Below are 25,245 nucleotides of genomic sequence, written 5' to 3'. Positions count from 1 at the left end.
CCATTAGGATTGTTGCAATGCCTCTTGATGGGCCACTAGATACACTAAACATAGATTGGCTTGACGGCCCTGGTACATCTGCTTTCTCTGCTATTTTATCACATTTTATCTATGAGTTTCCTCCGTCGCCGCATAGATTTTTCATCAGTAAATAAAGGAGTCAGAAAAAACAAGCCAAACCACAAAAGTGCAACTGTCTCGCCTCATATTTGGAGAGGTTTTACCATCGGCTCTGCGACGCTGTTGGGTTTGCAGGAAGCAACTGCACCTTTTATCCCGAAACTTCATCTGGGTACGCTCATGAAAACAGTAACCGGTACACGTTGAAACTCAAATATTATAGTAGGTGGTTTTAAGTTAGCACACATGTTTTAAAACTAAGGGAAGAGGATATTTTAAAGCCAAGAACGAAGGTGCAATTACTTAACACTTGCAACATGGCTGCTGCGGGGACGGTAGTGGGAAAAGTTTGACACTGACGTGGGAGAAGTTTTATGCGAATGCTAGTTGGTACATGAGTTGTTGGATAGATATTGAAGTCGTCAGCAGCCTCCTCCAGCCTGGCAGCTCTTTACGGACTTACAAACAAGTGGATAAACCGTGTGAAGCCTCCTCCTCCTCTGTAGTCACTGCCGACAGTCACTGCAGAGACTTTGTGGGGAACTGTGGTGTCTTCTTCTGCATCGGAAAGCTGCAGTGGCGTTCAAGGACTAAGGCAGCAGGCTGTGTATCGAGCTAAAATGCATTTTTCCATACCCGAAACGGAGGTTCGTTCGGGAGAAAATGGATCAACCTATGTGGTGAGTATGATACTGTGTGGTTTTGTTTTACCTGCTTTCACCTAGCTGTAAACGTTGGCCTCAGCTGGCCACAGGTTGGGCTAATGTCAATGCAGCAAGAGTGATGATGTTTACTCAATATCTGATAATATGAACACTGGTGCATCAGCATAGGCCACACAACTAACCTAATTGCTAACCTAATGCAGTAAAACAAATCAGACTCCCCTTTTATATCATCTATAATTACACTTCGAAATGCTTATCTGTTTCATAAATGCAATAACTGTGTTTCATACGAATACTACCCAGATACTTGGTTTAGAGATTTAAACGGGAAGGGATTTAAAATAAGTTGAGTTAAAGTTGTTTTCACGTCCTATACATTCTGCCTATATGAAATGTGATTCTTTGAGGCCATTAAATGCATCATTAGGACAGTAACCCCTGGTCTTCATTATGATTCCAACACTATTATGGCATTTATCTGGTTGATCTTGTGATGTGCCCTCCACATTGTCTCATTGTTATGGTGTTGGCCCCAATCGACATGTTGTAATTTAGTTTCAAAACCACCTGAAGAGACCTGAGGCTGGCCCCAATCTCTGCTTCATCACCTCTGAGTCCTTTTTTTTTTTTTTTGATGATGATGATGATGAATTCTTTCTGAAATCTTCCACCTTTTTATATCACATCCTCCTTTTCTTTTACTGCCACATGTTTGTAACATTATATTCAACTCCACAAACTAACAGCTTAAGCAGAATTAAATACACAGCAAAATCCTCAATGTGTGTGGCTTGTCCTTTGACTCTATTGCCATTGTGTTTAAAAGGTCCTGCCTTGGGCATCTTTGTATTGTTCAGAGAGTATGACTCATTAAGGTTGTGTAATGATTGCTGTTGTAAAGCATTATAGATCTAAAACAGTGTAAAGTTGTGTTTGTTTCTAACAGTTTTAGATATACAACTTTAATACTAGTCAAATGCAGTCAGGATACACTGTGCTCATGCCTGGCATTATCATTTAAAGTTATTATTCACAACTCAAAATGTTTTTTCTTATTTTCTTCTTTTGCTTGAATGTTAGAGGTGTTGTTCTAGTCCTTAGGTCAGAGGACCCCCATGACTCCTTTGAAGAGTTCCAGGGGTCCCTAGAAAATAGACAATCATTGATTTTCTCTATTTAATGCCCTAGAAGTGAGGAGGGTGGCTCTTCTGGTCATAGGTTTGACTTCCTCAAATGTAGTTAATGCTGATCAAGCAAGTTAGGCTAAATATAAAACTCTGGTCTTAAAAATATCTAACAAACAAAGCCTTTTCAGATGGCGGTCTCTAAAGCTTAATTTTTATCAAATCCGGGTATGTGACGCTAAAAGAAGAGAGTTTTACACGTTATTGGTGTGAATGTGTATTCCCTTAAACTGGAGCTGAACAAAAGTCATTATGTTGCCAGGAAACAGCTTGGACGGCTTGAGTTCAACTGTATTTCTTGTCAATTATTGATGTGAACAACTACTACAAAAATAAATCATCTTAGATCCTTTTTCAGAATATAAGATCCAAAATAACATTATAAAAAGGGAATTGTATCAGATGTTTTCTAGAATGCAGACACTCTGATATTCAACAGATGCTTGAAATAACATCTGCAGCATCTGACTTCCATGTGACATCACACAGGCTGCTCTCGGTTTGCACACACCTGTGAAGGGCTGTTGTCCATCTTGACTCCATGTGGAGGAAACATTTTGGAATTATTATGTCAGTGCGTTCAGTGTCCCTGCTGCCTCACGAAAGTCCAAATTAGCTTTGGATAAAAACAAAGTTACATCCATTGTCTATCGAAGTATTAAAAACAGTGTTTTATATCCCAAAACATAATTTTGGAGTTATATAATTTATGTTTCATCTGTATTGTTCTGCAAAAATCAAATAATGGTTTGAAAAATAATTGTTTTCGGTGCCATCTCTGACTTTTTTGTACCTGGCTGAGCACCTGTTGACCCTGTGCCGCAGTGGGAACTTAAAAGCGACATTTCTTTTCACCTCAGCTGGCAGTCCTGTGACTGTCACCGTGACCTTCCTGTAACCAGTGGACAGGAAGGGACTTTGCTTGATTATAATGCTGAGAGATGGGATATGTACCTTGGAACCAGTAAGCCACAGAATCTGCTGAGTTTGCACACTGCCTCTTGCAATAACAAGTGCTGCAGATTTTTAAATATGGTGCAAGCACAGACATATCTTTTTCATATTTGAGTGCTCACACTTTATCTTCCTGATGGTTAAAATGATATTAGTGTTTGTGGGTGTCTAAAATACAGATTGGTGCAGCTTGAAGTGATGGTGACTCATTTACTTTGGACGAAGAGCAGGTCAGGACTCGGAGTAACGGGTTTATCTGATTCCTTTTAATGTTTGTAATGTTTTTAATTTATACTCAACAGCATGCCTGCTTGAGCCTGAGTCTGCCAATGAGCAATATAAATGGCATGACGTGACGCAGAGGTTATTCTTAAAAAGTGTCAAATAAACAACATGTATTATAATTCCTTTTACTGAAATAGATTTCCCCCACACACATGTTGTTATATTATGTGAAAGGCAGTAGTGTAGAAGAATCCCCATCTCCAGACTACAAAGCTAGAAGTAGACATATTAAATAATCTTTATCAGGTCAAAAACGTAAAGCCTTGTTAAGTCCTAGTTTTGTTTTTTTCAATCAAAAATGTCTTTGGCCTCAAAAAGAGATTAGACTGGGATCAAAATGTGTTGGAAAGAGCAATAGATCATAGTTTGTATGGTCCTTGTCCCTGAGCTAAACTGCTTGCGATTCACAAAAAAGGTTGGGATATTTTGTTCTGTTATCAAACGGAGCCAAAACATTCTGCATACTCATTCTTCCTTCCTGCCTGGATACTGCCTACACACACACACACACACACACACACACACACACACACACACACACACACACACACACACACACACACACACACACACACGCGCGCATCTTTCAGTTAATTTGTTGGCCTCTTTCCAGCTTTTTTAGCTATCCTCTTTCCCTCTACAAGTTTTACTTTGCACTTTGTTTTGCTGCTGATTGGTTTTGTAGGTCAACTGACAGCAACAGGTTGTTCAGGAAACTGTAAGTTGTTTTTCAGGAAGCTGATTTCTGCAAAAATGGAGAAGCAAGTATTATTGTAAATAACAAAATAGCAGTTTTAGTTTAGCTATAGCCGGAGGCCCTATGTTTTCTTATTGTCCGTACGTACTTCCCATTCTTGTGAACGCTATCACGTAGGAACACATGGAGGGAATTTCTTCACATTCTTTACTAACATCCAGTTGGACTTGAGGAGGAGCCTGAGTGGTATTAGACCAGGGTCACTGCGACCTCACATCCATCTCATTCTTGTGAAGACAATATATCAGAAGTGCCTTGTGGGAATTTCATTACATCTGGCACATGTTTTTGGTCGGACATGGATGTAAACTGCAAATGAATGCTTGTCAGAGGCTTAAAACTGCAAGACAATATTAGTTTCTTTCTATGTTTTCCATTAAAATATCATAACATTAGCAATATGAACTTATAACAATAAAAGAGACGGAAAGAGGATTAATCATCCTCATGTCATATAATTTTTTTTGGGGAAGCGATGGCAGCCGCTGATTGTTTTCAATCCCAATATTTGCCAAAGCTCTCTTGGCAGGCTTTGTACATGAGTTATCGTCAATAGATTCTGTGGTGGAAGAGTTTCTGTTTCAGGTTTTTTAGGAATTTTATCAGAAAAAAGGGAGAGGAATAAGTTAAACTGGCTTGTGGTACCTTGTGAAAAACACAACATTCTTTTAGAGTTCAAGAGTTCTGTTCTCTAAGCGAGCCTGTGTTTGGGCAGACTTAAAGGATATTTCTCGCTTCCTGAAGACATAGCTGAAGTATCACCTTGTTATTTTTGTGGCATAGTATCATTTTCAAAGCTTATTGAGGCATCGGATATTAAAAACACAATGGCGAGCCGATATTTGACTCCGAAGAGGGTTTTTCGGAGGACTTTCAAGGGTTTCCTTTTTCTGTAGTATAAAGAGAAGCTGTTCTGATTGTAAAGTCAGTAGGGTTTAATATAATCCAATTTACACTTCATTTATTCGCTCAATGAAATGATAAATTGAAAGGGGACGCTTGTCAGAGAGATGAAATGGATTGAGATTGAGTTGTGAGGAAATTAGTGAGACTTATTTTATGTTCCAGGTACAGGATGTTATCTGTTTTATGGTTATTTTTATTTCCGCAAGACTTTATAACCTGGGATCGCTCTGAATAAAGTACAGTCAGCTGTCGACTGATGCAATGACAAGCTTTTTATTTATTTAACCCCATATTCAAAGAAAAATGTAATATTTATACTTCTCTATATCTCCTTTTAAGTCAATCTTGGCCTAGCTATCTATATATATATATATATATAGTATTATTTGGCCAAGCTTTTCAGACGGCTGATACAAGCCTTTGTCCAGTCTCTCACATTTTACTTTTTCCCCACAGGCCTACAACATCCATGTGAACGGCGTGCTGCACTGTCGGGTACGCTACAGTCAGCTTCTCGGCCTCCATGAACAGGTAAGGCTTCAGCCATCACAGCAAACCCAGTGCTGTTAGTGTGCTTCAGACCAGAAGTGAGTGGTCTGCTTGTGTGGACGCTGTTTAAATGCCAACACATCCTCCCTGTGTGACCTCTCTCGCCTTTGTAGCGCCCGGTCGATACACTGGCCTCCCGTCACTTTGAATCACGACCACGGTGGCTTGAAGTCCTGTGCTGTTATTACTTGAGTCCAAACTATTGCATGTAAATAGGCCGCACTGTGGAGGAGGTTAGAGGGGGCGGGAGACATGGAAGGAATGTCCCCTGGCCTTTCTCTTGGTTCACCTGCTCGGAAAAGCAACTTTATCTGAAAGAGAAATGTTGTTGGACAGCGTTGAGTTGCCTGCTCTGAAGCGCTTTCTAGTCTCTTGCCTTAGAGAAGCTTCACACAGGGCCGGCGCCGTCTGTCGGTGCGGTTATCAATCAATTACTTCAGTGTCTACTTGTTGTCTGTAGTGGTTTAATTGAAAATGGATTTACTTGACATTCTTTAAGAGAGAAATAATCACAGAGATGCATTTTCTGTAAGAGATGTGTTTATTCGCCGGATTTCTAGCTGACTTGAAGCTCTTAGCATATACTGCCTTATAGAAGTGCCCAGGGTCCTGTTTTCATACATTAATAAATAAGCGAGCAGAGGCCAAACTTTGGTACCTCCGTCCTCAAGTCGCCGCTTATCTGGTTTGACAGTTCCCGTTGCTTGGCAACAGGGTGTTAGAAGACACACTTGAATCTTCAACAACCGACCCCGGGTGGCTTCCTGACGCAAAACTCTGTGGTGATTACCCAGATAATGTACATTTTGATTGCTGTAGATCCTGTTTTCTGTTATATAAAGATCTGTAACTAGGTCACACTTCTAAACAGTGAAAACAGGAAGAGTGCTGCTGAAAAGAAGCTAAATGAATGCTTATTAATTTCCGATTTTGGGTAACCTGACTCGTCTGTGACTTTGTTTCTGTGGCGACGAGAGCTGATTTGTATGTGTGACCAGTGTAGTCTGGTGTACTGAAAATACCAAAGGGCAGTAAGAAGGGATCAAAATCACCTCCCCTCCTCCAGCACCCGCTGCGCAGCACCCCCCATCATCGCATAAGTGCAGGACCTGAAGGTTTTATAGCGAGAGAAAAATATGTCTTAGTGAATTCTTAACGCTGAGTGGATGTACAGCTTTTGCCTGCAGTGATGTACAGGTTAAATTGAAACCTCACTGAATTTGTGATTTGAAGATCTGACTGTGAGGCCTCAGTTTAAGACTTCCACGGTTCAAAGGTACCAGCCCTAAGATGATTTTTTTTTAAATAGGAAGAAATGAGTCAAGAAGCTGGAAGACAAAGTAAACTTGGAATGACTAGACGCTCAGGGTTCCAGATGTGTCTCTGTGTGTGTTTGTGAGTGTGTATTGCACGGAAACTCCACCAGCTACTCATTGAAACAGGGCTTAAAATAAACATGTGATTCATATCAAACAGCATGAATGTACCTCCTGGAAAAATGGATCCACAACTCTTTAATTTAAGACACTGCTGCCCTCCACTGAAGCTTAATCATAAACACTTCACACATGGTCTCAATTCAAATAAAAATGAACTTAAAACTCAGGTTGCCAGCCGTCCTGCATCCTCACCTCCTAACTTGTGTTTTCAAGATTCAAGAAGCTTTATTTATCCCGAGGGAAATTGAGGTGCAACAGTTCAATACAAAGAAGGAAGGAGAAATATACACTCAATATAACTAAACTACTAAATATACATCAAATATTACTAAATATAAACTAAAATAACTAAGTATAAACTAAGTATAACTATATATAAACTAAATGTATCAACAATAAGAGCAGCTTTGCAAATATGAAATGGTGAAATAGTTACAGTAACTACGTAGGTATATACAATATACAACAATACGTATAGTGCAAATGGCAGTACAGTAATAAGATAACTTTTGTGTCAACAGATAAAGAAAGAATATGGCAGCAACGTGGTGCCTGCTTTCCCTCCAAAGAAGATCTTCACTCTGACTCCTGCTGAGGTCGAACAGAGACGAGAGCAGCTGGAGAAATACATGCAGGCTGGTAAGTTATTCATGCCGAATGGACTCCTTACAGATGGCTTGTATTGCATTTCACTTCATTTCTGGTCGGAATTTAAATTCCAGCTACAATGTGGTTGTTTTCGTCAGTTTTTAATTTAGCTACCATTCTTTTCTTTATTGCAGCACACCTACAAACTAGACTCAAACTTTGTTTGTTCTGACAATTTAGATTCACAGCACAAACACAATTTCCTTGAAATTTTTGTAAAAGAAAGAATAGGTTAGCTCTGTAGTTGCGGGGAATCCAGCCGTACAGTGGTTCTTTAACACCACATGAAAGCATAAACGTGTTTCACTAAAGAGCTGATAGTCTGAGCCAGACAGAGTTATGCTGACACACCTGAAATCCACTCAGGATTTCAGACCTTTTTAAAAGTTTAATGGGTTTGGATTCTCTAGTGTTGATGTGCCACCTCCAGGGATACATACTTAGCTTCTCTGTGAATTGTAGTCCATAAAGAATCATTTTATCCTGAGACCGGTTATTATGTTTTGTAAACATTCCTTTCGACAGCTTTTAAGCTTTCCTTAAACGTTCAAGAGCCCAATTGGAGTTATTTTTATCCTAATCTGTGAGGTTTCTCTGCATATTTCCAACATTTTGTAAACGGGTCAAAGGGTGAACTTTCTGCATAAACACACACAAATAAGTGGAACTGGCAGCAGCGTGGAGGGTTAGTTTTAATCCTCTCAAGCGCTGGCCGTTACAGCAGAACAAGGAAGCGTTGTTCAAGTGTGTATTTGCTCATAGTCTGGGAGCAGACGCACACAGGGTGTTCTTGGCCACAACTGCACTTGGTTACATCATGGCGTCTAACATAGTTATGGAAAATGAACTGCCACAAACACAATCTGCTGTGACGCAGATGGCTCAGATCTGACATTTTGTCAAAGGGTTGGACTAATTTGTCAAAAAAAACAAAAACAATAGCACACAAACAAAGACACACACACACACCCACACGCACACACACACTTAGTCATATTGTAGTCATACAGTGTCATAGAGATAATTTAATGCTTCCTCCGTTCGAAAACTAAATACATGAGCATGAGTTCAGATAAATTCCTCTTTTGTTTACCAAATCTGAAGACTACATTATGATGTAACTTAATAATAATGTAATAATTAACAGTTAATTCAACCTGAGCTAGATAAAAGAACATAATCTATGTCAGGTTAAGCTAAATTGCCTTGATAGGTGTCTTGAATTGTAAAACCCATTATAAAGGAACAAAATAAAGTTGTGTGATAAGAATTGGGAAATGACTTCCCCTGAGGAGATTCATGATAACAAATCTGCATTATCAATTAAAAACATAAATATCCCTTCATAATAATTATATGTTGTGTGTGTTTTTCTACAGTCCGTCAGGATCCCTTGCTCGGAGCCAGTGAATTGTTCAACAGCTTCTTAAGGAAAGCACAGCAGGTTGGTAGTGGTCCTTCAATCTACTCTACTTGCATTAGAGTTGCTTCAACGTGGTCACCAGGCCTGTCAGGGCGTGCTGCCTAAACCAAAAGGATGATGCAGTTATTTCTACATGACTAGTAATTGCTTCTGGTAATGCGGTGGGGTGAGGTAGCTGTGTCCTTACCGCAGCACATTGTACTCTTATCTCGAGTTGTGTAAGATCTTCTGAAGCAGTTGGTTCGATGTGTCAGATTCAGTTTGGCTTTTGAAGTGATGGCGACAGACAGGAAAATGAGGGCCAAAATATAAACATAGTGTGTGGGCGCTGGATCCTTTTGAGTGATTATATCATAAAAATAAAAACTAAGCCACTTAATGAGTCAGCCCCCCAGATTTGCCAAAAAGCTCTTTCTGCAGTACTAACAAGACTAAAGTAAACGATGCTGTAAGAATACAAGCTTTGTAAGTCTACTAGCCAGCATTGTGAACCCGGAAATTGAGATTTGAGTACCCTAAAGCTTTATGATGGAAATGTATAGTACGGGTCAACAACAAAAAGAAACCACCGGATGCTAACTCGCATATCTTAAGCAATTTGCACAATTGGCATAAATTGCATTAATTAGCATTAACAGGCATATGTGGATAGCTAGTAAATTGCTTGGCCGAGTTGGGCAATTTTGGGGTTGTTTTTGAGGTATATTGAGAATGTTGAATTAATTTCTGACATTTTTAGGATCAAAAATGGCTGTTTTTTAAAACTGTAGAAGCGACCCAAAATTCATCAAAATCAGCCCACTTGGAGAACAAAAGGGCCACTTTCTGGTGAAACTGCCATTTATAATCCTTAAAATGTCAGAAATAGTTTCAACATCCTGAATATAACCTCCAAAGCCACTCTAAAATGGTCCAAATCAGCCAAGCCATTTTTAAACTATTGTCTGCGTATGCTCATTAATGCTAATGAATGCATCGTATACTAGTTGTGCAAATTGCCCAAGATATGCAAGTTAGCACCGGGCAGTTTCTATGTGCCGGGGACCCCTACTCTACATCAAATAAAAATAAAAGACATGGAGTACTCAACATTTCTGGGTTCACAATAGGACTCTGGCTGTCTGATGGAAGGATTATTTCAAACAGTGTGTCATTGAGGTGAGTTCGTCATCAGTCAGGCTGTGACCTGCGTCGCCGGGAGGATTTTAATCCAATAACCTTCACGGACACACTCATCCGTCAGCAGCCAAATCACACCCTCTCTGCTCTTCCTCCTCTGTGTTCCTCTCTCATTAGAGTCTGTGTTTGACTCTCTGCAACCCCCCCAGCCTCATGTACAGCAGGTGCAGAATAATAGATGAGTAGATGAGTTACCTCCCGGTGTTGTCGTTTCATCCTCACCTTTAGAGGCAGGGATGTACTTGGAAGAACCCCTGCTGAGGGAACAGGGAAGATGAGAGATGATCTTGCAGCAGTGGGGGGGACATTGCCTGGGGACAAAAGCTGGGGTCATCTAGTTTAATATTTTAGATTTCTTATTATCAGCTCAGAAGCAATTATTTAGAGTCTTGAAATATTCATAGGGTGTGCCTGCTTATTCCCCTCGCTTTATTGTTCATTGATTTTGTGGTTTTGTCTTCCATTGCCGGCCTTTTTCAGTTAAAGGATGAACACAAACACATCAGCACTTAATAATACACTCACTCATTTCTGTGTGAGCTGAGAGGAGTGAAATAAGAGTCACAATAATTAGTAGAATTAGTTAATTGACCTAAAATGAATCTGCAACAATCATGACAAATTGCTTTAGCTCTCTTTCTGTTTTTCAGTTTCCGGCTTTAGATAATTAATCAACAAAAATAATCAACAATGAAATGATAGTAGTTCCAGCTCCGGGGATAACACTATGAGTAAGGGAATACAAAAGTTGCAATTGCAAATGTCTTAGCACAAAAGCATATCTGGTGTTTTACTTGGGCATGCTTTAAATCACCAGTCTGACTTAATTTGTGTGCTGCAAACAAGGGTTTTTATCAAATAGACCATCTCTTATTTGGTGTCTCTCCGCCTGACTGAAATCAAACATACTTTTATATTCTTGTTTTGCGCTTGAATGAAGTTCAATGTAGCTGAGCTCTCTTGTTTTTATCTCCACTGCAAAAATTGTCTCGTCTTTGCACAGCTAGTATTTCTTCCGACTCAGCGTGATTTTGTTGTCGACCGATAGGAATGAAAACACAGAGATGACCCGTGAAGCTGAAGGAAAGCCTGTTTGGTTTTGTGTCGTTCCCACAGGAGACGCAGCAGATTCCCACAGAAGAAGTCGCTCTAGACATCTGCCACTCCAACAGTCAGAAGGTCACGGTCAACATTCTGACCTCGGATCAGACGGAGGACGTCCTGGATGTAAGTGTACTCTGTTCACGAAAACTGTTTTCAGCCAGCACTCCACACGGTTTATCATTTGTAGAGATTGATAATAAATAATAAAACCAGCGGGATAATGTTCTATAAACAGATTAAGCACTTAAACAGATAGTTCAGGTGCAGTAATATTATGTAGCTAGGTATAGTTTGTGAACTATTTACATGAAATGAGTTAGCATGGCGCCGGTTTGGAGGTAAATAGGAAATACTGCACAGATGCCAAGAAATGTACTGCTGTGGATAGTGACATCAGCCAAAGGTGTTTTAGCCGCCTAAAATAATTATATAGGTAGTGTACAGTATCTCTAATTATTTGTACTGCTTTAGATTTAAGATAGACAGCTCTTTCCGATGAGTAGGAATCTACTATTTAAGCTATTGCCAAATTAACCAAACACCGTGGGGAAAACCCGGTGTTTGCTGATGTACTGATAGAGGTATCAGTAACTCCTGTCTGTTTCCCAAAACAGGGGGCTAGCAAACCAACACCTACAGTAGAGAAGGCACTGACTATGGATAAATCCCTCTTGCAGCCCCTCTTCAAAAACATCTGAACCGTCCCTTTAATATAAAAGAGGAAGGTGTATATAGTAAAGAATCATGTTTAGTACATGGAGATACCATAGATATTATTGCGTGCTGATTTACTCTGCAGGTAGCCAGACATCTTGATAAGGGAACATCTTGTGGGACTTTAAACGCTGTGTGTTATCTACCTTTGCAGTTTGATCTCTGCTGTTTCATAGCAGTGCTGACAGACAGATAGGAATGCCTTCAGGCGAGCAATATTGCTCTAGACTCTTCTGTAAGATCTGATGTTGGACAGATACAGCATACAGTACTCAAATTAGGACATACTTATTCATATAAACCCTCTCCACTAAAGCAACCATTAAAGGATTTTAACAAAGGCAGGGGTTCTTTGATTGGACACACCAAAAATGTTCACAACATAAAGTAAAGCATACAAACCAAAAAGAATCAGACACCAGGTCCTCTTACATTTTTTTCTTTTTAGGTCAGATTGTGACTATGATTAGGTTTTAGTACTTTCACTTCTGCTCTGCTCTTTATTGGAAAAAAACACACACACACACACACACACACACACACACACACACACACACACACACACACACACACACACACACACACACACACACACACACACACACACACACACACACACACACACACACACACACACACACACACACACACACACACAACTGCAGGCACTCAGGGTAAACACGCTGCTGTTTTATCAGGATGTCCTTTTTCTGCTCCTGGCTTTAAATCCAGTGTGTTTTTAAAAGGCTCTTGTGAAAGTTTAACCACAGTTTAACTATGTTTACCACAGCAAGGCTCTTAACAGAGTTGTGTAGAGTTTCTCAATGTGTATGTGTGTGTGTTTGATAACCAGGTTTTTGCATTGTGTGTTTTCTTGCAACAATTTCACTCTTTCTTTGCAACATTTGCTTCTGTTTGTGGTTGAAATGGAGAAGTTGAAAAACTGGTCAAAGCATAAATAGTACAGTCAGTACAGTGAAATTACAACTCCACATCAGAAAACTCAACACATGTTTGTAATAGGTTATTTGTTGTGAATTTGTTTTAAACAAAAGGCTCTTTATGAATGGACTTCATTGCAACACACTGTTCCCGTAATCGTCATTCATTTCAAATCATTGACTATAGAGTTGCTTGGTTGTATAATAGAAGAACATATGCTGCTATTTGACTGCTCTGAAAGGATGAATCTGATTGGCTAAAAAAGGAATTGTTGGAGTAGGACCTTGAATTTAAACACTTATTATCATAATTTAATGATTAAGGGCTAAAACATGTCACACAACACACAGGGGGTGTAGAAGAGTATGAGGGAGATGACTTGATATGTTTTGAAGCTTGCAAATTATGATCGTTATATTTCAGTTGTTGATCTACTAGATATCACTGAGCTTAAATCCTATCTGTCTTCCAACTCATTCACCTTCCTGTTTTAATTCCTTCTATTCCCTCTCTCTGTCATATCTTTCTGCAGGCTGTTGCAACAAAACTCGACCTTCCAGATGACCTTGTTGGTTACTTCAGTCTCTTCCTCGTCCGTGAGGGTGTGGATGGAGGGTTAACATGTAAGTCTCAACAAAGGTTTTAAAAATAATCAGAGGAATTAAAGGACACATTTAATCATGTGCTGATTATTTAGAGTCACCCTGGACTGTATTTTTTAACAAATGACTGAAAAGGCATCTCAAGGGCTTCAGGCTTTTTGCTTTTTTGACACACTTCAGCTGGAAACCATAAGATACACAGTCTTGCTTATCGGAGTAAAGTAAATGTGCTGTACGCAAGGTTTTTTATCAAATATTGAGGACTACCTACCTTATCAGTCGAGCCAAGGACCACTCTCAGAAGACTCACCAAACATACAGTAGTGTTCTTACAAACAGGAACTGGGAGTTAGAATAAATAGCTGTTTCATTTGTTAAGGTGCACTGAAATGAAAACTGTAATGTCGTGCTGTTGATTTAGTTCTTTCTCTCTAAATTCTTCAAAATAAGACGTTAAGATTTAGCTCTGACAAGAATCCAGCAGCTCTGTTTATCCGCCTCACTGTTTGGATTTATACTGTAGTTTAATTAAAAAAGGAAGCGGCTTTGCCCTGAGTTCCTTCTGTATCTCTTACTTGAATTCATCATTTATTTATTAACCGCTCAGAACATCAGTGAGAGCCATCCTTGGTGTTTGTTGGCTTGTTCATGCAAAACAGTTGTGTAGCATACATACTGTGTGCAGTGTTTGCAGGCTTACTTCAGATAGATCAAGTCATTTTAACAAAAAGACTGTAGGAGGAGTCAGAATTTTAGCGGACTTCCCACGGTTATTTGCACTTTTAACATTCAAATGTAAGAACCAATTGTTATCCTTGATTTATTTCCACCAAAACGTGTGCTACCACGGTTCTTTGCCATTAATAATGTAAGTCTTACTTGAAAACATAGAGGGGGACAGGAAAAATATATGGTTAGCCAATGGCATTAACAAAGCATCTAACTTCAATGCTACAGCAGCAGAATCGAAACCAAAGAAGCCTAGGGAGACTCAAATAGGTTGATGAAAAATGAATACTATTGGGTTGTTTGACACCCATCTGTATTTGCTTACTCTTTAAATGTAGTTTAATGCCCATTTTATACAACCTTTGAAGTAGCTTGTTTTCGGGAATGCAGTCCAGTTTGCCAAGTCTTACCATGAGCTTTAGCTTGTTCCTCACTTCCTGACTTAGGTAGACTCTGCTCTTTTTCTGGCCATTGTCCCAGCTAGAAAGGTAAGGAATACTTACCATATACAAGCACTGTTAGTGGTCTTAATTTTCTTGAAAACATGAACTAAATGTAGCCACTTGTGCTTGTTATTATCATATAATCACTTCAATGGCTAAAATCACTTTCTATCTTTTCATCTTTTGTGCCAATTTAATCACACCTCCTAACTTTGAATGCAAATCATTGTAGTATATTTGCATCTGTATTTGTTGTCAAAAGCAGCATCACAGTAGCACAGGCTAAAAGCACAAAGCTCTCCACATCCAAATATTTCAGTTTCCAATCCCTTTTTTTCCATTTCATCAAAACCCTGTCAGGTCAAATCCCCCCTCAGTCCCAAAGAGTCTCCTCTCCCGTCCGTCATCTGCCAAATCCTTCCCCTCTCCTCACGCCAAATCCATTCCAGGCTGAGAAATGGTGCCGGGTGAACTTGGAAGAATCTGTAAATATTGCAGGCCCGTTGTATAGTCTTGGCACACTATAAATCCAAAACTCTTGAGTGGTATAAAAAAACGAAGGCCCATGTGTTGAATACGACAGAGACCACCAGAATAAATCCGGCACAGCAGGCTGCGGATCAAACAAAACTGCCAGTGGGTGTATTGACATAACAGGATGGCGAGAAGAATTCAATTCCTCTCTGAGAGGCATTAATTCTCCAGACATCTGTGGGCAAATCAATGTGTGCTGTAAAATATGCATAGACATGTCAAGAAGAACCAGCATGAGGTCTGAAATCACAGTGCCGGTCTTCTTATCTGCATTTTAGGGTTGTTTTGACGTTTTAGTCCGCCTGCAAATGTTCCAAAAACATTTTAAGCATTCCGCTTGCATCAGTTTTTTTTTTTTATTGCTGTAGAGATATCCAACATCAAACCAACCAGCATATGTTTCTGTTCCTGTACACATCTCTGCCCATAGATGAGTAAACACACTTTTCCAAACTAATGGCAGATGTTAAAGTTAAAGTGCTGTTTAGTGATCAGATGTGTGGTGTTTTGCACATTTATTGATCCCTGAGATCTCCTTCACCCTCCTCCGGGAACAGGCCGCACTAAAACAGCTGCAGATTGGGGACACACACACACACACACACACACACACACACACACACACACACACACACAGTACAGCCTGTTTTCCTTCACATTTGAATACTCAAACACACACTGGCACACAACGTTCTCTCCCTCAGGGACCTGTCCAGATGGAGTTCTACAATCCCTCATTGTTTGTTGTTACCATCATTATCAGAATGTCCTTGGAGCTCCACTTCCTTACTCTCTTCCTTTCTTTCTGTTTTGTTCCCTCTCTTAGTCGTGCGGAAGCTGCAGGAGTTTGAGCTGCCGTATGTATCCATTACCAGCTTGCGGAGCTCTGAGTTTCACATACTCCTACGGAAAAGGTACCCACCACCTGCTCGCATGTTCGTCCCAAAAAGCTGTCCCTAACTTGTAATTATAGCGGTGATTCATTGACCACAGTACTCATGGGTTATTTATTTAATCCTGAAAAGAAGCAGGGCAGATATTTCTGTTTTGGTAAGCAGCACATTACTGCATCTGCTTACTTGGTGTAATTTGAATCAGTGAACCAGTAAGGCCCTTTTTTTTTATTCTGGGTGTTTCTTATTTCAGGCCTTATCTGCAGCAACCACAGGGAGCTTATCTAACTTCACCATCTTCTACAAAGCGGCAGTTAATTTGGAAAAGAAACTGGAGTTTACAATATATTTTGCCAAGGATAATAGTCAGAATGATTTAGAGAGGCGGTGCTTTGACAAAATCAGACATAAATCTGCTGTTACTGCAGGAAAGTGCTTGACAATAAACACAATTGTTAATCCTTATTTTAAGCCTTATTGCAATCTTCAACTACTGTCTGTAAACTGACTAGCCTATAACAATCAGAAGTTTAACCAGCGGAGAAAAAAAAGCTATCTGCCAAGTATCTTGAACCGGTCAAACTGTAAAAAACAAGACAAAAGGCAAACATTTATAAGTGAAGGTTTATTTTTACTTACTGATGTAAAACTGGTTTTTGTACTTACATTTATTGAGATTTCATTTATCCAGCTAGAGATTTCAGATCATATCGTTCAACTCTCTTTGTGAGTTTTAGCCTCTTTATTTGTCATCCTTTTATTAGTTAACTAATTTACTCCAATTATATTTGATCTTTTCTTCAATGATCTTTGACACATTAGCCGAAAGACATTTCAGATATGTTTGATGACTCGACATAGAGCTAGCTTGAAAGAATGAAGACAAATTAACGGTCTCAACAATTCCGATGAAAGTCAACCTGTGACAGTGTCTCAACAAAGATGAATGCTCAGTGTTGGAAATGTGGGTGGTAATAGAGCGAGGAGGGTGGGTTAGGGTTCCATCAAGGCTTGAGGACTGTTTTAAACTCAAGCATCCCTTCATCCATTCTTTAAGCTTCAGTATTAAGCTAACCAACTCGCCACCAGCAGATCACACATGGTGTATTTAAACAACCGCTCCTTAAGTTTTACAGTAAAATCCCCTTGTGTTTTTTTTATGGTTCATTTGTTTATTTTGGGAAAAGGTTAGCAATAACAGAGGAAAAATGCACCTCTTTGTGCTTCTGTCATCAAGAGCTCCATGTCACACAAAATACAGGATATGAACACTGTTCCTAGGTTGGATCACATTTTTTTGGGTGGGCCACCCACACAAACACTGCATGGTAATGTAGCTTGAAGTTAGTGGCTGCTCCCTTCCTCAACATAACATTTTTCTACTTCCTCCGTTGTCTGTTCTTTCGTCATCCTGCCTCCTACTGATGAGGTACACAGGATGTTTACTTTCTTTCTGCCTCAAGGAAAGTCTTAGTACTCCTGACCTAGTTTCTGCAGCCGGGAAAAGAATGAATGTAGAACTAACAAGTGGAGGTGGAGGAAAAACAGACCCCCAGTGTATGAGGTCCAGGGGAGGATCATGTCAAAATGAATTAAAAAGCCCTTCTTGGCTAAAAGTGCATGCTTGAAATGAATTTTCCAGGGAATTTACATAACGTGTGTGTGCATGTGGTACAGAGTACCTCACAGTATTGAAACAAAAGCAGGCATATGAAAAGTAGTGGACATTTTTTATTTTAAGATCAGGAGTCGTATGTACTTGTATATTAATAATGGACATTAAGGGAATTTAAAACAAAGACCATATGTCTCAGCAGGGGCTTAACTGAAACTAAAGCAGTAAAATAAAAGCACTTATCTCCAACACATCTTCCAGTTCTACGCCCTCCTTTCCAGATCCTTTCTCTGAATAACCTTTCTCTCTTGTTACCTACTTTGAATTGCTGATGTTGCCAGGCAGCATGATTCACATCCACTTGAATAAGTTCTCCATCCCCTTACACCCCCCTAGTCATGCAATTACCACAAGGTAAATTGGTGAATGCAATGACATTCTTGCAAGCGAGCAAATGCAGAAAAACAACTTTCAGTGCTGTGCTAACTTAGACAATAATCACTTTAAATTGGTGTATGAAACCAGTGTGAGTCAAATAAAAACATTTCCCTTACAGGGGTAAAGATATAAAAAGCACCAGTATCCAAAGCCAAAGTATCTTGAATTGCAAAATATAGCCTATATTTTTTTTTCTTCCGATCAGATTTGGGTCATTTACAGACATGGTTCTCAGTTCTAAGCCCCCTCCATGAACTAAATTCATGCATTTCTTTTAACGTCATGCTCTAATCATCAGGCTGCCCTCCGGTGCAACAATCTCACTGGCGGACATACTGTCCTTCAACCTCTACAGGAAATAGCCTTTGAATGTAATCTTACAATGCCACAGTATGTCCCTGACATTAAGTGACTTGATTTTAGTCTACAAGTCACTCATTTTACAGATTAAATGATATGATTTTTAATTTCAAGATACGCTACAGGATTATTACATTAACTAAATAAACAATACAAAAAATATGTGAAAATTATTTGTCACAAAGTTGAAAGCAGACCTTTTCCTATTAACTCAAAAGAGGTGAAATGTGTTGTTCTCACAGGACAGCCACGTGTGCAGACAGTGTCATAGGAGGTATATAAACTTGTGATAGATAGTCAGACTCTTTCAGTCAGTCTAATAAATCTGCAATTTTCCCTCTTCCACTTTGTAATTACTAATTTAAATTAGGAAAGGATTTGCAATGCGTGACGGTGCCTTTTCTTCCTGCAGCTACTGGGACATGTCGTACGACGCTGACGTCATGGACAACAGCGTCGGATTGAATTTGCTATATGCCCAGGTAAGAGGTTTCATAATGTCTGTAAACTAGACACTTGTTTATTTCCAGCTGCAAAAAGGCAAAATAAATTACGGTTTCAATTCAATTTCCCTTTGAGATGAGAAACCAAACAGAACATTTAAATGAGATGTGATTGGATTTGTTTACACATTTCATCTGTTGTGTTTTATTGAGCATGTGTGTTGCTAGCATGACATCAATCCACTGCTTCATCTCCGGGCGGAAAAAAGCTCTTGTCCATCCCCCGGGTCCGTCAATTATCTGATTGTGATGTCAGCTTGTTTTGACTTTGCTAAAAACCTTGAGTCCTGTACCTCTTCATGCTTTTCCCTGATCCTTTCAAGAGCGAATTCCCTGCATTTTTTAGGCTGAGTGTTTGCTCTGTGAAACCGACGAAATCAAAGAGACATAAATAGTGTTTGCAGTCTGTTTCTCTGTAACTGTTTGCTTACCTGCGCTGTGTACAGGAAAGGATTAGGGTTTGGTTTCTCCCATGTGTATGAAAAAGAAACACAAAACCCTGCTATGTTTAGTGCGTCTGTACAGAAAGATTAACTCTAGGTCTTTGTTTTTGCTTCACCAGACAGTGTCTGACATTGAGCGAGGCTGGATACTTGTCAACAAGGATCAGCACAGGCAGCTGAAATCACTGCAGGAAAAAGGATCCAAGAAAGAAGTAAGCAAAGGGCATCTCCTCATCGTGGTTCTGCCTCACTTGAGTCCGGCTGATACTCTGAAATATGGTCATCCAAGGATAAATCTGTAGACCGTCGATAATGCGTCTAGTCATTCTGTGATGCAGTTAGCTCAGTTCTTCCCCTAAAATGAAAGTTTAATCACACCCATCCAGATAATTCAAACTCAGTTTCTCAAGTAAAAGTTACTCAGCTAACATATTTTTTCTATGTTTCTTTTCCCGCAGTTCATCCATCTAGGCCAGACTCTCAAATATTACGGCTATATCAAGTTTGACCCCTGCATCACAGACTTCCCGGAGAAGGGCTGCCAAGTCATCGTCAGTGCCGGCAACAACGAGCTCAACTTCCACGTCAAGCTGCCCAACGAACAGATGAAGGAGGGAAGCTTCAAGGTCACGCGCATGAGGTGTTGGCGAGTCACGTCTTCTGTAAGTGGCATTGTCTGTGCGTGACAGTGCGGAGGAGGGAATTCACCTTCAAGCATGCCTGTGTCACCGAACCTGTGAAATTAGCGAATTGGAACCTATCCATTTTATTAGGAGACTGGCAGAGTAGAGAAACAGCAGCCTTGGCTGAAGTCCATTTCAAACCAACAAGCGGCTCCTGTGTTTACAAACCTTTTCTCTCCGCTGCAGCAGAAACAAATGTCTTTAGTCCTGCCAAGCATTAGTTTTTACTGCTACGACTCTCTAAAAGTGCTGACCTCCACACCATTCATCTTCATCAGTCCAATTACCCGAACACACAGCCCACACAAGGATAGCGCTGCATCGATCGGCAGCCTCACACACAGAGCAGCATCCTTCATTCTACCTGATAGCAGTCCATTGAGAGAAGGGAATGCGGTGGCATGCAGGAGGAGGAAGCACCTATACATTTAAACAGCTGTACATTCATTAAAAATGTCAAATAAAGATTTTTAGGGAAAGAAAATATAGTTGTTTACACGAGAAGGCTTAAGGTTTGACGCATTAGGCTACTTAAGATTCACCTAGTAAGTGTAATGATTAGTAAACAACAGATGATGTCTGCACCTGTCAGGCTCGGCTCAGCAGATGACAGTGATTGATTGAAGGGGTCTACACATCATAGGTTATTAACAAATGCAGCGTTATTTATTTCAGAACAATGTTGTAAACAGGAGACTTAATTAGTTAGTCAGCCAGGCATTTGTTTGCAAAAACTAAGGAGATTTTAAAATGAACACATTTCACCAATTTCAGATGTTTCAGATCATTTCACTCATCATGGGGAGTACAAAGGCAGTGTTAACACCGGTAATGTGGATTTTGAAGTGTGTATATATATATGTATATATATATGCACATACACACACACACACACACACACACACACACACACACACACACACTTTAACTAGGCCTTTAATAAGTCCCTGAACTTTACAGAAGTGTCACTGAATCACTGGATTACCCTTTTAAATGGATAATGATTAAAATGACAGAGTATATTCAACTCTACAATTGCAGTTTTATACTGTATGTCTACAGACAAAACATGCATAATCTTCAAATAAATCAGCTAAAATTCAAACTATCATGCACCACTGATTTGATCCGTCTTGAGGTTTTTTTTTGCTTTCACCCAGACAAGTCGTCTTGGAAACAGACAGTTCCTTAAAGTCTGAAGAATGTATTTTGAGTTCTGTAAATCGCTGAGGAAAGCGTAACATGCAGCTCTACACATAATTTCAGCCAGCAATTGAAAGAAAAGCTTTTGCAGACGCAAGAAAAGGCTCATTGGAGATGGGGAAAACAGTTCGCTTTTGTATTGTATTACTGTCGGAGCAGCACAGTCATTACATTTATCACAGAAGCGTTTATGATTCTTCGAAAGTTCATTTGCTCAGAGATCATGCAACACATTTCAAATTAAAAAACATCGTGGTTCGTGTCACAGTCATTTTAATGAGCTCTTTCCTTTCCAACAAACTATTCAAAACATCTCATTTGGTTCAGCACCGCAACCCCCCCTCGCAGTTGATTGTTCATCCGGAAGAGCATCTATAAACAGTTAGTGTGTGTGTGTATAGTATGGGAACTAGTTTTCTGGCCCACAGGGAATATTGTCAGTAAAAGCACAGGCTCCATGAAGGAGGAATGAAGGCTCGCCTCCAGGGAAACTGTATGCTTAACATACTCTTTTAGGATTAAAAATGTGGTGTTTTTGTTCATCTTTCTTTCTTTCTCTGCACTAATTTAGCGTTGGTTTTCTTAAGATTTGGCTGACTGCCTTTGGTAATGACACGAACGAAAAAAAGGCTTTTAACAAGAAGAGATGGAGGATAGAAAATGCGATTTAGCTGTTTATGAGTATTTTTTCCCTTTCCTGCCTTTTAAATTCAAGAAGACATATCTAACTTGAATACTGAAGGGGGAAAAGTTCTGTTAAAATACATGTATTTAGAGGAGGATGATACCACACAAACACAGAGTCATAACCCTCTGTCTCTCTGTTCAAATCTGCAGCAAGTCCCGATAGCTAATGGCACCACCACTCCCTGCAGCTCGTCCAAATGTGACGTCAAGCTGGAGCTCGCCTTCGAGTATCTGATGAGCAAGGACCGCCTGCAGTGGGTCACCATCACCAGTCAGCAGGTATGAACTGACGGGGTCAATGAGGAGGCAACAACCATCAAGTGAAGCATTAAATTGGTGTGATCTTTTTCACTGCTATTTATCATTATAACTGTTTTGGTGGGAGTGCTGAAGATATCAGTTTGACTTCTCTCTGTCCCTTTTTAACTTGGTTCAATATTCCAGATTGTTTTAATTTTAGTTTGTGTTTTCAGGCTATCATGATGAGTATCTGCCTTCAGTCTATGGTGGACGAGTTAATGGTGAAGAAGTCAGGCGGCAGTATTAAAAAGGTTTTTGTTGAGATTATAATATACTGTACCACACAACTGCACTGGCATCCTTATAAATCATGACCACATCATTTTGAATTTGTTAACATTAATGAACACACAGATTTCCAAAGGATGTAAACTCACCTTTCCTTGCAGTGTTGGATTCATAACACGTGAAAAGGAAAGCAAACCTTAGACGTCAATTAAAATGTCAGTATTTTTCCCTTCTGCTGTCCATCTAGATGCTGAGGAAACGACACAACGGCTCCATCCACCGGTCAGAGAGTCAGCAAACTGTGAAATCTCCCCCTCTACTGGTGAGGACTGGGATAGCAGGCCATGAGTTTGAATTTGATTTGGACCTTGTGTAGATTTCAATATAATTGTTTATGATGTTTTTTTATCTGCAGGACTCCCCTGACCCAAACCGAGAACAAATCGTCAAACTCTCAGTGAGTATTTCTCTTTCTTCTGTTGTGAAGTATACCATAGAACATGCAGCTATAATGTATTCCCTAATGTATTCCCACAACCTTAAACCTTTTCTAATAAATGAATATCAGACCACTGTTAAGTATACTTTTATTCCTCCATTTAGACCAAGCTGAACTCTGTGTCTCTCCGGGGGATCAGCGCCTCAAACTCGGCAAATGATATCAGCGGCAATGATTTCCATGGCAACTATGCTTTCGAGGGAATCGGGGATGACGACCTGTAACCCCTGACTCCCCCTCGTCGCTCCACCGTCAGCGACCGGGAGGACAAAGATTACAAGCTGAGCTGAGCCGAGCCAAGCGGGCCACACACGCCTCCGAATCTGCAAGATTGTAGCTTCTTCCTGGGGAAAATTGCCGCCTTAAGCTCTCATTTAATCTTTGACCGTGTCCTTCTCTTTTAGACTCTTAAATCTTGATTTGTATTTTTAGTTACATCAACATATTCAATTGCGCTCTGTCGCTATCTATTAAACTTGTGGCAACATAGAGTAAATAGCATGTGAAGCTACAGGTACGCAAATAGGTATGATTTTTCGTATGTTACTGACCGATTATCTTTCATTCACATGGATTACTGCTTCATCGACAGTGTGTGTACAGTTCTACAATGCAGTTTAATTCATGAGGTACAACGTAAATTAATATATTATAAACTACATGAAGAAAAACCTGCTCGATTTTAAATCATTTCCCTGGGTGGCTGCATGTTCCTTTCCAACCCGAGAGCCAAATGTTTAGTTAGACCTGGCACTAGTGATAATAATACAGCAGAACTGGACATGGATAGTTCTCAAAATGACCGGGATACCAGTGAATGTGTTGAATTTGACCTATAGACTATTCAACTGCTTACTTATATGATGATGATTATCAATGTTAGGCTTGGCTAGATACCAAAATGTCATGTTTTTATACTGTTATAGTGATCCTCTGTGTTTCATGCTACTCATGTGCCAAGTCAGTAAATATCTTAGCAGGATGCCAGCGGTGTTTTCACCTTCCGTTTGAGGCACAGTCGCTCATACTGCCTTCAGAAATAGTCTGATGCCTTAACTTTTACTTTTTTAGCCTCGTGGGTTAACTCGACATAGATATTGTCAGCCGGTGTTACATGGAATCTTGCAGAACTTGATAGATGGTTGATTTGGCCGAGCTGCTTGCACTTGCTGAACCCATCACTTTTGCACAGTATTACAGGTGGAGAGGAATGTTTGAGTGGAAGCTTGAGCACGACTTCAAACATTGTGTGGAGATTTCTCTCTGTAAATCCATACATGATTTTCTTTTTTTTTTTAAACCATTTTTTAAAGGTTTCTCATAAATGCCAAATTATAGTTTACTAAAGCATTTTGCACAAAATAAACATAAAAAATTATGACAATGTCACTTTTTATATTATGTACATGAAATTAAGTATTCTGAACATTTACTAATATTCTTCATCTTCAATAGCCTATTGTAATCAAATAGATTAAATGTAATCTACGCTGTATAGAACAAATGGACTAACATCATTGTTTACATAATGTTTAGGGGACTTTGTTAGTTAATATGTAAAGTGTTTACAATTTTTCACCTGATTTACTTCATCTTGTTCTTTATTGGCGAGTGCCGCTTTTGTGGGGAGCATTCTTTCGGGCTTCAGTTCATCGTAATCTGTCTGTACATTGTGCCAATCATCTCAGTGGCTCTAGTAGAAAAGTGGCTAATGTGATCACAATTGCTTGAGCGAACAAAGTTCTTCCAGAGCAGGAAACAAAATGAACAGTTGTTTTATAAAACGCCATTCCAGTTTTATTGCTTTTAGCGTCCATAAAGCTGCAGAAAAATGTGTTTTGAAGCCTCTAAATGTAAATCAAGAGCTTTACTCTCACTGGTAGCAAGAACTGTAAAAAAAAAAACAATGTTCTAAATATAACTGTCTTGTTCTTCACTGCTGTGCTTCTTCTCTGTCTTCAGTTTACTGAAAGTGGATGTGGTCAGCTTTATTCATTTTTAAATTCTTTATTTCTGTCTATCATGTACAAGAAGCTCCTGGGTGTTAATAACTGTAGGTGCCAAATGTAGTGCATTTATCATCAGCATCACTTTTACAGAACATGTCATATTTCCTGATGATTGTATTGACTTGATTCAATCCACTACTTTTCATTTAGATTTTAGTGGTCAGTAACAACTGTCATGATGCTAAAAATAAACTCTTTAGGTGA

The 25,245-nt window shown here is 39.6% G+C and overlaps 1 protein-coding gene across 2 annotated transcripts; it reads left to right on the top strand.

Annotated features, from left to right (window-relative positions):
• Positions 1–31: 31 nt before the first annotated feature.
• snx17 (sorting nexin 17) lies at positions 32–25,245 on the top strand. 2 transcript variants are annotated; one of them, XM_063901982.1, is made up of 15 exons: positions 32–800; positions 5,331–5,405; positions 7,384–7,501; positions 8,890–8,954; positions 11,229–11,339; positions 13,405–13,495; positions 16,007–16,094; positions 18,899–18,968; positions 19,552–19,644; positions 19,891–20,094; positions 22,156–22,284; positions 22,479–22,556; positions 22,781–22,855; positions 22,949–22,990; positions 23,137–25,245. In XM_063901982.1, exons 1-15 carry the CDS (start codon positions 741–743, stop codon positions 23,254–23,256), a joined length of 1,419 nt encoding a protein of 472 aa, XP_063758052.1. In that variant the 5' UTR covers positions 32–740; the 3' UTR covers positions 23,257–25,245. The 2 variants fall into 2 exon arrangements, with proteins under 2 accessions (XP_063758052.1, XP_063758053.1); XM_063901983.1 differs by lacking the exon at positions 22,479–22,556.

This window comes from Eleginops maclovinus, chromosome 15 (assembly GCF_036324505.1).
Source record: "Eleginops maclovinus isolate JMC-PN-2008 ecotype Puerto Natales chromosome 15, JC_Emac_rtc_rv5, whole genome shotgun sequence".
Lineage (NCBI taxonomy): Eukaryota > Metazoa > Chordata > Actinopteri > Perciformes > Eleginopidae > Eleginops > Eleginops maclovinus.
This window is presented reverse-complemented; position numbering and strand designations above follow the sequence as displayed.

Excerpts from the sequence above, each read along its gene's own strand:
- snx17 (XM_063901982.1), top strand. The coding sequence starts at position 741 with ATGCATTTTTCCATACCCGAAACGGAGGTTCGTTCGGGAGAAAATGGA. Across the intron at positions 801-5,330 it reads AAAATGGATCAACCTATGTG|GCCTACAACATCCATGTGAA; the intron begins GTGAGTATGATA and ends TTTTCCCCACAG. Across the intron at positions 7,502-8,889 it reads GGAGAAATACATGCAGGCTG|TCCGTCAGGATCCCTTGCTC; the intron begins GTAAGTTATTCA and ends GTTTTTCTACAG.